The following is a 17,400-nucleotide window of genomic DNA, read 5'->3' as shown; positions in this document are numbered from 1 at the left end:
TGTCAATGCTATTTCCAGAAGCTTGCTTCAGTTTAAAGCTGTTATACCAAGTGAATTTTCAAGAAAAGAGAGATCTCTTGCTGAGATTGATAGATGGAAGGCAACAGAGTTTAGAACATTTTTGATCTATACAGGTATGGTTGCCCTGAAAGGCACTTTGTCAGATCAGATTTTTGGAAATTTCTCTCTCTTGCATGTCCGCATGACAATTCTGAGCAGTCCATCTTTGTCAATAAAATATGTGACGTATGCGGAGGAATTGCTGATTGTGTTTTCAAGAAACTTTGGAGATATGTTTGTAAAGGAGATGCTAATTTATAATATCCATGCTGTCATACATTTAGCTGATGATGTTAGGCAATTTGGACCAGTTGACAATTTTCTGGCTTTCCCGCAGATAACTATTTGCAAGTTCTGAAACGCATGTTGCGCGAACCAAATCAACCACCTGAACATTTCAACAGGTAATTATTCTCTGCAGTATTCAGTGAGCTCATTATTTCGCGAGACATTTGTGACATCTATTCTTTATCTATCCTTTTTGAAGAGATCAACAGCGCTCATTGCTCTTCTTCCCAATCAAGAGATCAGACTTGGCCTTATTTGAATTTGACTTTTACATATTTAGGAACTGATGACAAAGGATTGCATTTGAGAGAAACTCTGTGAAGGATAAACTCCTAAATGGAAAGAACAAGTTTATTTTGGTTGATAGTGGTGCAACGAATGTCTCTGCTAGCGTCAAGTCATTGTCCTACATGTATCTTTCCAACCTCCCTCAGCAGAAAGTAAATCCTAATAGGTTTAAGATCAGGAATGGTCAATTCTTAAAAAGCATTTTCAGTAAGTAAGATGCAGGTGGTGATACAGACTTTTTCAAGATAATGTGAGCCATGTGATGGAGTTTGACAAGATATGATTAACAATATCTGATCACTATCTCATTTGGTGGCTGAAAAAAAGTTGATGAAAAAATCAGAGACAACATATAAAATATACTACATGGACAGGACCGATAGTGAAAGACATAAAAACATTGATAAGGAGATCCCGTACCACTCTTTGTAAAAACAAATTGTTACATAATATTTCATGATAATTCTTACCATGCTGGAATATGGCTCCAAAATAGCACAAAAGGTTGCATGTTTGTGCTATCGAATTGCAAATAAAAATGACATACTAAAACTTCATACTTTTTATTGACTTTTATAGATTCATAAGGCTTATTCGAGCCCTGAACACTATGAACACTGATCTTGACATTACCCATTATTTACTCCATTTCCTTTAAATATAAGCAATATACAAAATCATCTCTACATCCTACAATGATATGTTTGCTCCCAATCACAATAGGTGAGGAAAACACTTCACCTGGAAGCTCTGTTTCTGATAGTATCTTGCATGTCTGCACATCTAGCACGTAGATGTGACCTTCCGTTGATGCAACGGCCACCCTGCGACAACCACCCCGGTTGAATATGAAAGGCGTGGAGTAGATCGGGAAGGATGATACTGCTGAAGTCCACACATGCTGACCGGTCAAGGGGTCAAGACAGGTAACGGAGCCGCAGTGTGAGCCAAAAATGACCAGAAGACCAGATGGTTGGTTGCTATTGGAGTCCGACCGATAGGGCGGGTGGAGACTAGTTACGCAGGGCGATGAGAAAATGGGTCCATGAACTGTCCAAATCCAGAGCTGCAAAAGCAAGAATATTATTATCATTCATGCATCTGCTTCTTTGAAAGAATCCTTATCTCCTAATCATTGATCTCAGGATTTACTTTATAAATTCCAAGAGCAACAACCAATACAAAACATGGATCAGGTGGATGTTCCTTAGAGCTGTTTGTAAGTTAAGAATGACTTAAGGCACAACTGGTGACCCTTTCTTGTGCTTCCAGTCGTGCGTAACTTTACAAGAAAGTACGCAAAATTAAGATTTACTGTCACTTGATCGTGGATCTAAATCTGGTAGTTACACGAACTTAATTTTTGAGAAATCCTAAAAACTAAGCTAATAAAAACCAGACTGTAGATCGGTAACACAGATAAACACACCTGGGACAGTGTATCATTATTGCATGGAAAAAAGACACTTTGCTTGATTTCCAATGTTAGTTTGAAAATTTCTCAGTAATTACACAAATTATTCCAGAATCCTCGAGCACATATTCTCTATATATGCAAAACAGAAACTTGGGCGGTCATATTGATGAATTCTGTACAAACTTATTTTGAAATTGTTACAACAACTAGCATAGTATCTCTAAATTCTTTGTAAAACATCCCCCCCCCCCCGGTCTTTATCTGAGGCACCTACCTTTATACCAGCATGTGATAAGCAGTACATGACGCCATCTACACATCCAAACAAAACACCATCATCCATAGCAACGGGTGATGAAAAGACAGGTTTGGGGCAGGAGAAACACCACTTCTTCACTCCAGACTCCTGCAGTATTCAATGCAAACTGTCACATAAGTTCATCTTGGAACAAGAGGAGAGTGTTTCAGAAGTTTTTGTCTGACAAGTTGTCAATCTGACATTAAAACAATGAGATTTATATTACACCTAGATAGATCCTTGTCATTTGATTGGTTGTTCGATATTGATCATTCAGCCCATTTTACAATAACGTCATCAACCATGCAATTTTAGATCCATTCATCGTACAATTTGTATCCATACGATTCTGTCCATTGCACGCGCGCACCCAGACTGCAGGCACCCCTCGTGTTTGCAGCGCGCATGTTGTATGTACGCGATAATTAACAGACTGAGCTCCTCGCATTGCATGCGCATATATTGCATCGGAATTCACAAATCTCATATGAAAAAGAATCTATTTCTAGGTGTCATATAAACGTTGAGTGGATCATTTCATCTTTCTCCTCATGAAGTATTCTGTCCATTGCACTCATAAACATTCATTATTTGTATAGTATTATACAACGAACGTAGAGGGCAGCAACACTTTGCAGTATTGCTTTTAGGAAGGTCCACTTCGCTCAGATTTTGTGACCATTTTCTCCCAGAGCACTTTTTTGGAAGATTGTAGAGTTGATTTTTTTTCGTTTGTTCAATTTTACTATTTTTTATTGCTAATAAAACCTCCAAGAAAATTTGTTAAATAATATTATTTTAGAATATTTGTATTTTTAAAAAATTGTAAGACAAAATGTAATCATGATTCTTGTAGTTTACATAGCAATAAAAATACATAGACTGATGACATTTGTGTTACCGTTCTTCTGCTTAATTTCGCTGCCCCTACCAAATCTACACAAGCTAACGCCAGAGCCAAGACCATGATGTTCTGGTCTGGCCGCGCCGAAACTTCCCCGGTCACCTGTACCTCGGTGCGCGTACTGCGCTGCGTGAATGATAATGCTGACTGCACTGCACTGGCAGGATAATCTCGACGCGACTCGACTTAGCTAGATATGCACTTGAAAGATATAGACTTGGTCTGTCATTAATGTGGCACTATGGCGGATGAGCAACGATAAATATTCAAGGTTAGAATTTTAATTTTCACTTACAGTGTAGATTGTAGTCTGAAAATCTAAAATAATTATGCTATATCCACAAATCCAACCCACATTTTGCAATCCATCAGGCAGGATCGAATACGACCACTAAACAGCAAAGCCAAGTCCCAGTCTAACGTTAGACATAATATTAGACAGAAATTATCTGGTTCAGTATCGAGCTACGTATATTCCGACGGGTCTTGACTTGAGACGAACTATCAAGGGGCGAAGGTCTATGTCACATTTACTATTTTCATTCCATAATTTTACAAAAATTTGTGTTAGCATATGCAAGCAGCCCACCGTACCTTACCTAAGCACCGACCGGCCCGGGGCGCCGGCGTGGTCATGCCAGCCATGGCGCTTGTATACTCAAGAGGCGGTGCTGGATTGTGTAGGCACATTATGGTGTAGCGAAATTTAGATGAAGACGTATCAAACTCACGTATAATTGTTATCATATTGATATGCAAAGTCATAAAACTGTTGTCACCACCATGTAATATTTTATGAAAAATACAGGAACAAGTATTGCATATTTTTAAGCATGATATTTGATGTAAAAACATTTCAAGCAAAAATAATGATAAAGAGGAAATGAAAATAAATCAACTCTACAATCTACTAAAAAAGTGCTCTGAGAGGTTTTCGGTGGTCACAAAATGACTTGGCTAAATCCGGGTGAAATTAGCAGACTGGTTTATTATGACAGAATTTAATCCTGTTTTACTGAAGATGTACAAAAGAATTGTGACAATAATTGAGTGATATATTATTTTAAGAATGTGGTACATTATTATTCAATTTTATATATATTTTTTGTTTTCATTGTTTTAATCTACTATTGTCATAATCTATTAGTTTACCTCTATTTTGCTGTCACTCCGTGAGTGTATTGAATCGGATCATGGTTTCGTTGGCATGACTACCAAATTGCTCGCGCACTTCATTTGTATGCACGTATCGAGTGGACCTTCCTAATAGCAACACGCTTGTGTGTTGCTGCCCTCTACGTTCGTTGGTATTATATAACTCATCAGAAAGTCCATTTGATACATTTATATTTTAATTTCACCTATTGACTACTAGAATCTGTAATTCACATAAACTATGCACAGGGACCAGTAGGTAGTTTGTTAAGCGATGACATGGTCTTACCTTGTTAAAAGCTACTATATTTCCTCTCAGGGTGGCTGCTATCAGAGTTCCCGTCGTTCTGTGAAGACAAGGTGAGGCAAAGACAGAACCTCCTCCGCAATGTGAACGCCATTTTACCTCAAACGTTTCCTCCTAAAAATAGAGAGTTTTCATAATAGCTATGCAGACGCTATCTGAAACGTAGATAGTCTATTGTCTAATGCCCTTCATGACAATGGAGTCTTTGTCGAAGGTCGGTGAAGCGAAACAGCAGTTTCGTCTGTAACTCTGGACAACAGACATACTCATGATTTTTCGTCAGCTCTGAAATGGACGAAACTACCTTTCTGATTCACCGGCCCTTGACAAAGACTTCATTGCGATTTGACTTGCATTTTCAATGCATTTGCTGCGTTGTAGATTCATTCCGCGTCACCGAGCGAGAACTCAGTAATATGAGTAGAACGCAGGCAGAAAAAAACAGAGGCCAAGGGCAAATTGAACTTCAAGCTGGGGAAAGTCAAACTAACACTACAGATTCAGAAATAAATTACTGTAGAATTTGCCCAAATGCAGAAGCCCTAAGATATTACAATAGATCATGTAATAAAATGGTTGGAAAGGCACCAAACAGCGTTGGGAAGATATAAATTTGCATGTCTTGATCTAGGGTGGTGCAAAAAAACTTATGGGGGAAATGAGAGAGGGATGAGGGGGAAATTTTGACATTTAACTTTTTTCTCAAAATATACATAAATATATATAACATATCATCTCTACTTGGATAAAAAACATATGCTTCTGTCTTTATACCAAAAACTAATCCTTGTGGATTATAGCACAACAACGAGGTTAGAATTATCTTTCAATGAAATAGCCGATCTTTACTATAAAATGACATCAATTACCCAAATGTTGTTGAATTTCTACTAATGCTTTCTCTTAACATTATAAGAGTTTCCCAATACAAAAGTTGCCATTTCGTATTCTGCAACCCATATTATTTCTTTGAAAGTACCTTGACTCGCAAGGTCGTGATGTGTTGATCATGTGACCCGATGTAGACCAGTCCATTTGTGACATCGCAGACTGGTGAGCACTTGACAACATCGCCAGTTTCGTACTTCCAATAAATGTGTCCATTCAATGCCGACAGGCAGTACACAAAGTGATCATAACAACCTGGAAACAAAAATTAATATTGATTGAGGATTCTAAGCACAAGAAAAGGAGAGGGTATGTTGCCTCAATATTTCTTCCTCAACCGTACACCCATTTTCCTAAACTAATGGGGGGGAGGGGATGTTGTTCCCACCCGCCTGGCAACATGCAAGCACAATGGCTCGGTCAGAAGAGCGGGGGTTTCGGATTCCAGTAACTTGGTTCGATCCCCACTTGGTGCACTAGTGCCCTTTGGTAAGGCATTAATAATCCTCATTACCAGGTCCCTCGGAGAAGACCTTAAGTCGTCAGTCCTCTGGTTGTAGGCTTACAAGCATTCATGCTTTCTTAGCAATCAGGTAAAAAATCACAACCATTTTAATGATGGTCAAGCATGACTGCATAGTACATGTAGTCGGAATAAAGTCTGCCCCATGCTGTGCCATATCATATGCCACTCTATGTCACTTCTATAACATCTATAAAAGGTGTTCACAAATTTTGTGGAATAGTATGAGTCAATGATTTTGCAGGGTTTATTTTATTCTATGAGAGCAAAGTAAAGACAGATAGTACGATGCAACTTGGAATAACTTTAGATTCTATTCATTGATTTTATGTGCCAACAAATATCAAATGAATTCTAATCGACATCTTAACACTAAATATTCAAAACAATGTAATACTGTATAAATCAATTAGTTTTGAGTTTAACAAGGAAAAAGTACCTACCAACGATGACAAATCTTCCACACGCTGACAGACAGGCTGATGATTCTACTCGATCTCCCAATTCTGTCTTCCATAACACATTCCCGGTTTCCATGTTGATAGCAATAAAAAGGTGAGAATGCGAACCAATATAAACTGTTTGGCAGGAGCTACAGGATACAGTGAGGAGGAAAGAAAGGAAAATTAAGCAAATGTTTTTCAATAAGGAAAATGTAATTTTCATGTAAATATATAATCCTTTCACACTATAAATTGATTAACATTTACAGGACAGTGGTAAACCCTACATTGAAAAAATATAAAAGCTCCCAAATATTGGAATGCAGTCTTGTTGCATTGTGAAACTGTAATCTACACATTGTACATATATTTCAATGACAAGTGCCAGCACCATTCTTATACAGACTATGAAAGATTATACAAGAATTCATCTATCTGCTTGGGACACGAGAAAATATATTACAAAAATATATAGGGGGAAAATCCAATCTTTTTAATAAGGGCTTTTTACCATCCCCCTCCAAAATAATAAATAAACAAAGTGACTGAATGTATTAATTATCCAAATCAACAGAGATTTCCCTACCTAGTACAAACCACAAGAGGTGAAGCATCCACACATTTTCCAGTGTCCACTCTCCAATTTTCTTCAAATGTGAGCGTTCCTATCTTTCTACTACGTTCTGATGGCCCCATGGATGGATCCTCAAAAGGCCAATAGTCCCCCTCCATTGCCATTTTCTGAAAACTGCCATGATGAGAAATCTGGCAACCTCTTCTTACTGAAACGATGGAGTTTTTTTTGGTATCTGGTGGTGAAGTTAGTCTGTTTGAGCCTGACAGAGGTGCTATCTCTGGGCTCAATGGCTTCTTTGAAGAAGCATCATCCAAAGGATCTAGAGAATCCAGTTTTCTTTTTAGTCTTTGTCCGGTGAGGATACCATCGTCTGCTTCCACTCTGTTAGTTGAAGAGTCAACTTCTAAAAGACAATCACTTGGGTGCTGAGATAACGATGCATTTAAAAAATTATTTTCTGAAGTTGGTACATCATTAAGCTGATCAACGCTTAGGACAGTTTCATGACTGGTGCCTGTAACAACTGCATTTTCCAGAGTTTCATTCATAAACTGTTCCTTACTGTCTTTTAAATTATTTTGCTGATGATGAATATGAGTTTCTCGAAACTGGACAGAATCAATGACCTTTTGTTTGTAACTCTTTATGTCACGATTATTTTCTGAATCACGATTGATTCTCTTTTGACTATTGATCTCCATATCTTGATAGTTTTCAAGATGATGTTGGAAAGAAGTTTCTTGAAGACATTGTGCGATTGTTTCCAGAACTTCGAGGAATGTCTGATGCAGGAGAACATCCATGAGATCAGGAAGAGGAGTGCCAAGGGAAGCTTCCAGAGATTGGACCAAGCGAAGAGCTTGGAAAGAATCTCCACCGAGAGTCATAAAAGTGTTGTGGTCTCTGATTGCATCCGACTCGGCCAGGAAGAGAGAGCTCTGTTTTCAACAGGGGAAAAATGTTATAAAATTATGGAGACCTGATAACAAAGACAGCACAAGATAAAGCTAGATAAAACAAGATTTTGTTTTATATCAACATATATAGAGATCAGGAAGGCAACAAACATAAGTAGTGAAATATTTCCTGGAAAAGAAAAGGCAGGATTTTTTTTTTCACCTATTCCCAGCTCTGCCTTTCCTTAAAAAAAAAAATAATGCTGGTGAAAAAATTGCAGGGATCCTCATGACATGTTCTTGTACTTATCCTAACAACGGTAATTAATTTGACATTTTTTCTCATATAGTCTTAATTGTTATAACAAGGTAATATTGAAATCCCTGACTGTTATAGATCCGTCATCGATCATGAAGATCACATCCACCACCCGGATTCACTTCACAAAAGGTGAATTAAAATTGTCCAAGATTCTTCACTGACAGAGTCACAATATCTATGATTCCTGCCGGTATCAATTGTTTGTTCAGTTTCTTGGCATTCAAGAAGCTCTATTAGTATTACCCACCTTCCATTCTTGTATCACAATCTCTTTCCATCTTCCTGGTAAGGTTCGGCCCCAAGAGGGCTCCCTTTCTTTCCTCTCCTTCTCAGATGCTTCTAGGCGCCAATACAGTTCCTTGAGGGCACCGGTATCTACCTTGCCATGTCTTGTGATGGGGAGTGTCTGGAGGACCACAAACTTGTCAGGGATGGCATGGTTTGGAAGAGCACCCCGAAGATACTCTATTATATTCCTCGAAGGCTGTGCTAATTTTCCCAATGAGCTGTCCAAGTCTGATGAAACTGTTGCTCCAGAAGTTGAATGTACGCTATCATCATGTGGGTGGTCACCCACATCTATTTCAGATATACCAGAGGATGGTTTGTGATTGAAATGTAAACTTGATGGCTCTGCCAACTGCCTTGATGAAATATATTTTGATGTTGTTTTATCCTTTTGAGCCACTGAAGGAGTAGATTCACTCACTTGTGATAGCTCTTCTACTCCAGCTGATATTTCACAGGTTTCTTGGTCTAGTCTTTGCGTTGCTACCGATGATAATGATGGTGACGTTGATAGAGATGGCAGAGATGGCTCACCAGTTGTCCAAGGTAATAGGGAATTCTTGGTATTATCATTCTCTGGAACGGTTAGCTCCGGTGGAGGTGGCGTTGAGGTAGGGTTGTTAATGATTGAAGTGTAGAACGCAACGAGTCTGCCATCTGTATGAATAACATCACAGGATCCAATATCTGGACAAGCTTCAATGACCTTTTAGAGATCAGAATAAAGAGCAGGATGCTGTTTTATTCTTCTATGATTATCATTTAACAACAAAGACATCACAAAATCAGGGCCCCGTCTTACAAAGAGTTGCGATTGATCCAATCAACAATGGATAGCCAGCAAAGTCAACATATAAAATGCATGTTTATTTTTTTTTAATCTAGATATGAACGTATATCCATGAATTCATTGATTTCTTGACAATTTGGTGTGATCTCCTTTGTTTACAAAGGACATTTTGCAAATTTCCTGTAGAAAAAATTATGACACTGATGTATTTCTATAGAGTAACAATTGATGGATCAATCGTAACTCTTGTAAGACGGGCCCAAGGTCTAGTTAAAGGGGAAGTTCACCCTGACAAAAAGTTTATTGTAAAAATAGCAGAAAAAATAATAAAAAATATTGCCGAAGGTTTGAGAAAAATTCATCAAATAATTAAAAAGTTATTAGAATTTCAATTATTTGATTTGTGACGTCATGTGCGAGCAGCATTCCTACATAGCGAATGGTAAAAAATCAATGAAATGTCATTTTCTCAGAAAATTTAAAATGGTTTTCACTGTACCTTTTGTATATCAATAGACAAATCATTTCACACCCGATCATGAATAGAAAAAAAATTAAGTCATCAGGAACCATACAAAATTTGAAATTCATGCATTTTATATTACATAACACATGGGGCAGCTGCTCGTTTATGACGTCACAAATCCAAAACTTTGAACTCGAATAACTTTCTTACTCTTAAACGGATTTTCATCAAACCTTCACCAATATTTTTTACTATTTTTTCTGCTATTTTTACAACAAAGTTTTCTTCAGGGTGAACTTCCCCTTTAAGGATGTCCTACTTATGTAAATACAAATACCATGACATTATTCAACTGGAACATAACAAAGGTCATCCCTTGTAGAATAAATCACGACATACATTTGAGACATTAAAAAATTCTACCATAACTGAAAGTAATATTCACAAAATTACTGATTCCCTATGCCCCAATATGTAAATACACATACCATGACATTCTACAAATCTTGATTGAATAAAGTCTTCATAAAATTCCAGATTCCTTATGCCTAAATATATAAATACAAATACCATGAAAACACCATCACCATGGCAATTGAGTATTTTGTAATAGTCAAATTTTAAGTGTCAAACGTAGCAAATGTAACTCCAGCTTTGAATTAAATTCCACTTAAAATAAAATGAATCCTTAAAAGCAAAAACAAGAATTGCAGAATATGCCAAATGAGAGAAAAAATTCAGGTGCAGAATACTGATGCAGAGGCTCAAATTAGATGAAGGCTCAGGTTTTTTTTTTATTGCCAATGTTGAAGAATTATTCTTACATTTTTTTCTCAAGACTAAAAAGGGTCATCAAGTAAACTCCCCATACTTTTATGACGTCACAAATCCAAAACTTTGAACTCGAATAACTTTCTTACTCTTAAACGGATTTTCATCAAACCTTCACCAATATTTTTTACTATTTTTTCTGCTATTTTTACAACAAAGTTTTCTTCAGGGTGAACTTCCCATTTAAGGATGTCCTACTTATGTAAATACAAATACCATGACATTATTCAACTGGAACATAACAAAGGTCATCCCTTGTAGAATAAATCACGACATACATTTGAGACATTAAAAAATTCTACCATAACTGAAAGTAATATTCACAAAATTACTGATTCCCTATGCCCCAATATGTAAATACACATACCATGACATTCTACAAATCTTGATTGAATAAAGTCTTCATAAAATTCCAGATTCCTTATGCCTAAATATATAAATACAAATACCATGAAAACACCATCACCATGGCAATTGAGTATTTTGTAATAGTCAAATTTTAAGTGTCAAACGTAGCAAATGTAACTCCAGCTTTGAATTAAATTCCACTTAAAATAAAATGAATCCTTAAAAGCAAAAACAAGAATTGCAGAATATGCCAAATGAGAGAAAAAATTCAGGTGCAGAATACTGATGCAGAGGCTCAAATTAGATGAAGGCTCAGGTTTTTTTTTTATTGCCAATGTTGAAGAATTATTCTTACATTTTTTTCTCAAGACTAAAAAGGGTCATCAAGTAAACTCCCCATACTTTTATGACGTCACAAATCCAAAACTTTGAACTCGAATAACTTTCTTACTCTTAAACGGATTTTCATCAAACCTTCACCAATATTTTTTACTATTTTTTCTGCTATTTTTACAACAAAGTTTTCTTCAGGGTGAACTTCCCCTTTAAGGATGTCCTACTTATGTAAATACAAATACCATGACATTATTCAACTGGAACATAACAAAGGTCATCCCTTGTAGAATAAATCATGACATACATTTGAGACATTAAAAAATTCTACCATAACTGAAAGTAATATTCACAAAATTACTGATTCCCTATGCCCCAATATGTAAATACACATACCATGACATTCTACAAATCTTGATTGAATAAAGTCTTCATAAAATTCCAGATTCCTTATGCCTAAATATATAAATACAAATACCATGAAAACACCATCACCATGGCAATTGAGTATTTTGTAATAGTCAAATTTTAAGTGTCAAACGTAGCAAATGTAACTCCAGCTTTGAATTAAATTCCACTTAAAATAAAATGAATCCTTAAAAGCAAAAACAAGAATTGCAGAATATGCCAAATGAGAGAAAAAATTCAGGTGCAGAATACTGATGCAGAGGCTCAAATTAGATGAAGGCTCAGGTTTTTTTTTTATTGCCAATGTTGAAGAATTATTCTTACATTTTTTTCTCAAGACTAAAAAGGGTCATCAAGTAAACTCCCCATACTAAAGTATCATTGTCATAAATGTAGAGATGGCAAGCGGAACAAAATATCACCTGTTTAATACGAAAGAGACTTGTTCGTTTGCCGTGGCGCTTGATCTGATCATCCCCGCGACCGAGGAAGAAGCGCCCTCTCTTGGTGACCTCTACCATATCTCCGGTTGCTCTCATGATCAGCTGGTCTCTACCAACTTGAAGTTCTTCATTGCCAAGGAAACACACACGATGGTATCCTCCTGAGATGGAAGAAAATTTCCTGGTATAATAAAGCCTGATGGTGAGAATTATTCAAGGGAAGGCGAAATGGGTGATTTCAAGTTCAGTGTTGACCTTTTGGTGTTGGTGTTAGCTCAATTTTTACAAGATTATAACACCAAACATAAAATGAAGATGGTCCCGAAAAGTCATACACTAGTTGTTGATATGTCAATAATGTGATCTGGATCAGTTTTACAAACTCTGAATAAGTTTTGGAGATAGAGGAAGCAATCCAAATTTCAACACCAACACCAAGGCCAACACCGGACTTGAAATCACCCAATGTGTTCCTGTATACAACGATTTTTATTTTCAAGGATTTTGTGAGTCAATCATCACCCCAAATTTGAATTTGAACTGTGTCTCTATTTATGTAAAAATCACGGAAGAGCACCTACCAAACGTCCTGACCTTATACAAAATCACAGAATAACTGATTGTGAAATATTTGGTGTATCAGGCAAAAAAATAATTGGGGGGGGCTACTTATTGCAACCTACTGCCTAAATCTGTAACGTAGGATGGTGAAACGACATTTGCTCCTGCGACAATAACTCCGGGCTTAATTTCGTCTAAGATGTAGGGTTAGGGTTGCAATACGGTTTGATGTTACGTTTAGAGTAGGCTTTAGTGTTAAGCCCAGGGTTGAAATTGGTCATTCGAATAGTGTGTGGAATTTAGAGCGGAGCAATTGTCGCCGGAGCAAATGTCATGAAACACATAGGATAAGCCAAGACATTGCATTGAATGGGGAATTTCTCATACTTCAAGTCCCTGTGTAATTTTTCTTTTCCCAGTGGTGTATACAGTATTTTTATGAGTATAATTAAAGTGTTCTATTAAAGGTAAAGATAGTAGTTGCAGAAAACAATTATTTCATGAGAAAGTCATTAAAAATCAAGGTTAATTGCCACAATATTTATCATAGATCTGAAGCTGGTACATTGAAATAAACTTCTCAGTGAAATCGTGAAAGTTTAGCTGAAAACCTGATGATCACTGACACAAAAAGGTATATGTGGGACAGTGTATTAATATAATTAATATTAATTTACTTGGAAAAATACCTGACATTTTATGAATTCCATGCTTATTTTGCTAATTTCTCGGTAATAACACATCTTTTCAAAGAGTCATTTGGCACATACCGGTATATTTTATTTATACACGCATACAATTGGGTGACCATTTTATTGGATTCTGTTCGAATTCATTTTGAGATCGTTACCACAACTGGCATTTATCTTTAAGAGGAAAATATTATCCTGTTCTTCACACTGACATCAATGCAACAACAATAATAATCCGCTTTTATATAGCGCTTAATACACATCGGAACGACGTGTCTATTAAAAAAGCGCTTTACAGATATATTATTACCCCGGTCATCGGCTTCAATCAGTCATTCCCACACACAATGTGTGCACATCCTCCACTCCCTGGGGAGTATTCCAGTAAGTCGCTGGTGAGGCGCACACAGTACTGGACAAGCTACAATGACTTTCACATCCTACCGGGTACCCATTTAGCACCTTGGTCGATAGTGGCAAAGTGTGGATTAACGCCTTGCTAAAGGACACCAGACAGTGGTGGGATTCGAACACACGACCCTCTGTTTACAAGGCGAGAGCCAGAACCACTACACCACGGCTCCTCCATACAATACAAAAATCCCATGCATTATACATCACTTATCATGCATAAAAAAAGCATCGTTTTGTAACACTAACATTTTTAGACACCGCACCACAAAAAGAATTATTTTGTTTAATATGCACAAAACATGCACATACATGTACTTCCATTGTATTTCCAAGGAAATTTGCTTACTTCTTCTTAAAATTGAATCATCTTTGAAATAATTATTAAACTTTGTCATACATCATTAATTTAATCTCTCATGAATTATATCTTCAAGTGACAAAGCTGAAAATTCAACTTTCAAATCTATTTTCAAGTAACTTTCATTCAATATGATATAAATACATGCACTGCTGCCTAAACAGGCCTTATCAAGATTAAGTGGACATGTTACTTATATTTACCAATAAAAACCTCCCCTATGCCTGAATGAATCACTCGTCCTCTTTCATCTCTAACATGAAGTATGGTATCTTTTAATGCATCTCCCAATGGAATACTGAAAGAAAAAAAAATAATGTAAAACCTTTAATATAAAAAAGGCATTTAAACAAAGTTCATTGTTCGATGACATGAGATAATGCTTTACGGTAATTCCATCAAATGAGCACCCTTTTTGTACATCTGACCTCCATTTTTTCCATACTGGAAGTTACTGCACTTAATGAATTTCTTAAGCATTGATAACTTGCACTTTTTAAGAAATTAGACAGCCACGAAAACTTATCAGGGGTGTAGTCGAGGCCAGCTTCATCCCGCGTCATGTGTACAAAGTCTATGGGAGAAGATTTGGAAGGACAGGCCACTACTACAAATGTTATTTCATAAAGCTGTTCGTAAAGTTACGCACAACTTTACGAAAGACTGGAACATGTTCTTATACATAAGTCAGCTACACAGGGATATATCATATAGCACAAGAAAGGGTCATCAGTCGTGCATAAAGTCATTCGTAACTTACGAACAGCTTTATGAAACAGGCCCCTGAAGACCCCACACACAGGGAGCAGACATCATGCAGGTTATAGCATTGCCCTTTCTATCACAATCCGATTAAGTTTCCTGTTTTGGTATAAGCTTTTGCTTGCAATGCTCCAAGTCCTCTCCAGACTTTTGTAACGACAATGCCATCTACGACGAGGCCCGATGAAGTTAGCAGTATCGCTGGCAAAAGCTCACCAAAACATGAACATTTTCTTGGGTTGTGATTTAAAGCAGATAAGAACCGATAGCTCCATCTCGAGTCCTCAACTACTCATACCTGGACAGTTTCGTGACCCATAATGCAAGTGTAATCTAGTAATAAAGACCCACTTGAATGATAACATGCTAATTAACTACTCAATGCATTTATACTGCAATAATAATGTTACCAAGTAACATAACAATTACTTTTCCTCTCAAAACATTTGGTTTCTCTATACAAATAAAATGAGAGACCACACACAATTCACTCCCCCTTTAAGAATATATCTCAAGTGGACAATACTGCTTGGTACTCACTGCTGATCTAGTCTCTTCTCCAGCCACTCTTCTGGAATCTTGAAACAGGATGCCCAGCTGGATACTTCAGTGATGCCATAGAGATTGAAGAATTCCGTCTGGTTCCCAGGCCCCCTCCAAGAGGCGATGGTAGCTGGTGTGGGACAGGACTCGCCCCCAAATGCAAGGATTCGAAGGGTAGAGGAAGCACCAAGAAGGTCCTGTTGCAAGGTCAAGGTCGAGAAGCGGGATACAAGAGATGGTGTGGCCTGGTGAGACAAATGACAATGAAACGATTTCAGATGTGCTTTTTTTACAGCCTGTTCTTAAATATCTTAAGATCTCATGCCTCATTTACATTGTACGACAGACTAGTCTATGGAATTATTTGTTGCATGGTAGGTGTCTAAAAAAATAGAACCCAACTGAAATGTAGTAACCCAATTCATAAAAATAAAACACAATGAGAAAGAACTAGGATGAATATGGGTAGGCCAGGGTGATTGTGTAATAAAAGAATGTTCAACAAAAGAACCAGATATGAGGATGGAATGAATGAATACATCTGAATAGGAAAACAATGAAGATGACCAGAGAAGTAGGAAAGTGACTTATAATATTATGAAGAATAAAAGACAAATTTATCTGAAGCACATAGTATACATACCAAACTGATCTGAATTGAATACCTAACTGAACTGAATGGATGTCAAAAAAATGAAAACCCAAATGTATTTATTTATTTTTGCTTTTCCCTGTAGAAGTTAGCAATGCGTCTGCCCATAATATCCGACCAGAGGCAGCGAAAAGTAATTACCATTTATTAAAAAAGCATATTTCCTATTGTATCTGGCCAGTAGGTCTGTAGTTTGGAAGGAATCTTTAGTATACAATCTGCAAGACAAATCCAATAAGGAACATGTCTAACATGCTTTATCCTTGCAGCATCAAAATGGCTTTAAAGGAAATGTGTTGGATAGTTCCCATTTGTTACAAACTACTTGGTTGTATTGAGCATTATGCATCAGTAGGAATCAACTTGAATTTGGATGGCACAGCACAGTTAATATTGCTTGAAGCTAAAAATGCTATGATACCTTAATGCGATAAAACTTTTACTATAAAATTTACTAAATTCCCTGGAATTACTAGTCTGGAATCCCATTTACAAATATCATGTCACTTTTTTTTCCCCACTTTGTGCAGAGTGATACATACATTTGCATGCAATTCAATTGTACTTTAATCCATTCCATATAGAAGTAGTGCCACCAAGAGGTATAAATATGATAACCAAAATACAATATTGAAATAATATAGATAAAAAAAAGTAATACAAATGGACATTTGCTGGTGTACAAAACCCTCAAGGGTTTTTCTAGACAGCTACCATAACATTGAAATAAATTTGTTGTAAAAGACGAGTTAGGAATTAATTATACATTATAACAGTTGAATTGTATTAAAAAAATAAAAAACAGCAAAATAAACCAGACTATTTTCCTTTAAAAAACAAATGAAAGCCCAGATCTTTTTTTACCTGGAGCACCGTCACATGGTTCCTCCTAAGGACTCTGGCCAGAGAGCTGGGGGCCATCTTGAGCTCGGTAGGTACAATCAGAAGGGTCGCTCCCTTGCTCAACGTCATGAACATCTCAACTACACTCGGGTCAAAGGTCAAAGGTGAAGCCATGAACACCACATCATCTTCAGTAATTGTGAACGCCATCCTGTCAAATAATGGGATAGAGAAGAAAAATATTATCATGGATATGGATAACATTATGAATACCTTTCTTTGTGATATCTTGCATCTGTGTG

At 36.8% G+C, this 17,400-nt stretch overlaps 1 protein-coding gene across 7 annotated transcripts in view; it reads right to left on the bottom strand.

Annotated features, from left to right (window-relative positions):
* Positions 1 to 666: 666 nt before the first annotated feature.
* The window catches only part of LOC129261987 (beta-alanine-activating enzyme-like), a 28,367-nt gene continuing 11,633 nt past the window's right edge, over positions 667 to 17,400 (bottom strand). For 6 of the 7 annotated variants that reach the window (XM_064100401.1, XM_064100402.1, XM_064100406.1 and 3 more), the window contains 11 exons: positions 17,120 to 17,309; positions 15,601 to 15,848; positions 14,502 to 14,596; positions 12,253 to 12,434; positions 8,614 to 9,360; positions 7,158 to 8,086; positions 6,572 to 6,720; positions 5,697 to 5,860; positions 4,700 to 4,831; positions 2,328 to 2,459; positions 667 to 1,702 (listed from right to left, as the gene is read on the bottom strand). In XM_064100401.1, the coding sequence (XP_063956471.1) occupies positions 1,277 to 1,702; positions 2,328 to 2,459; positions 4,700 to 4,831; positions 5,697 to 5,860; positions 6,572 to 6,720; positions 7,158 to 8,086; positions 8,614 to 9,360; positions 12,253 to 12,434; positions 14,502 to 14,596; positions 15,601 to 15,848; positions 17,120 to 17,309 (3,394 nt within the window). In that variant the 3' untranslated portion in view covers positions 667 to 1,276. Of the gene's footprint in view, positions 1,703 to 2,327; positions 2,496 to 4,699; positions 4,832 to 5,696; positions 5,861 to 6,571; positions 6,721 to 7,157; positions 8,087 to 8,613; positions 9,361 to 12,252; positions 12,435 to 14,501; positions 14,597 to 15,600; positions 15,849 to 17,119; positions 17,310 to 17,400 lie in introns of those variants that run through there. The other variant, XM_064100404.1, reaches the window with a different exon arrangement.

The sequence above is a fragment of the Lytechinus pictus genome, chromosome 5 (assembly GCF_037042905.1).
Source record: "Lytechinus pictus isolate F3 Inbred chromosome 5, Lp3.0, whole genome shotgun sequence".
NCBI classification, from domain to species: domain Eukaryota; kingdom Metazoa; phylum Echinodermata; class Echinoidea; order Temnopleuroida; family Toxopneustidae; genus Lytechinus; species Lytechinus pictus.
This window is presented reverse-complemented; position numbering and strand designations above follow the sequence as displayed.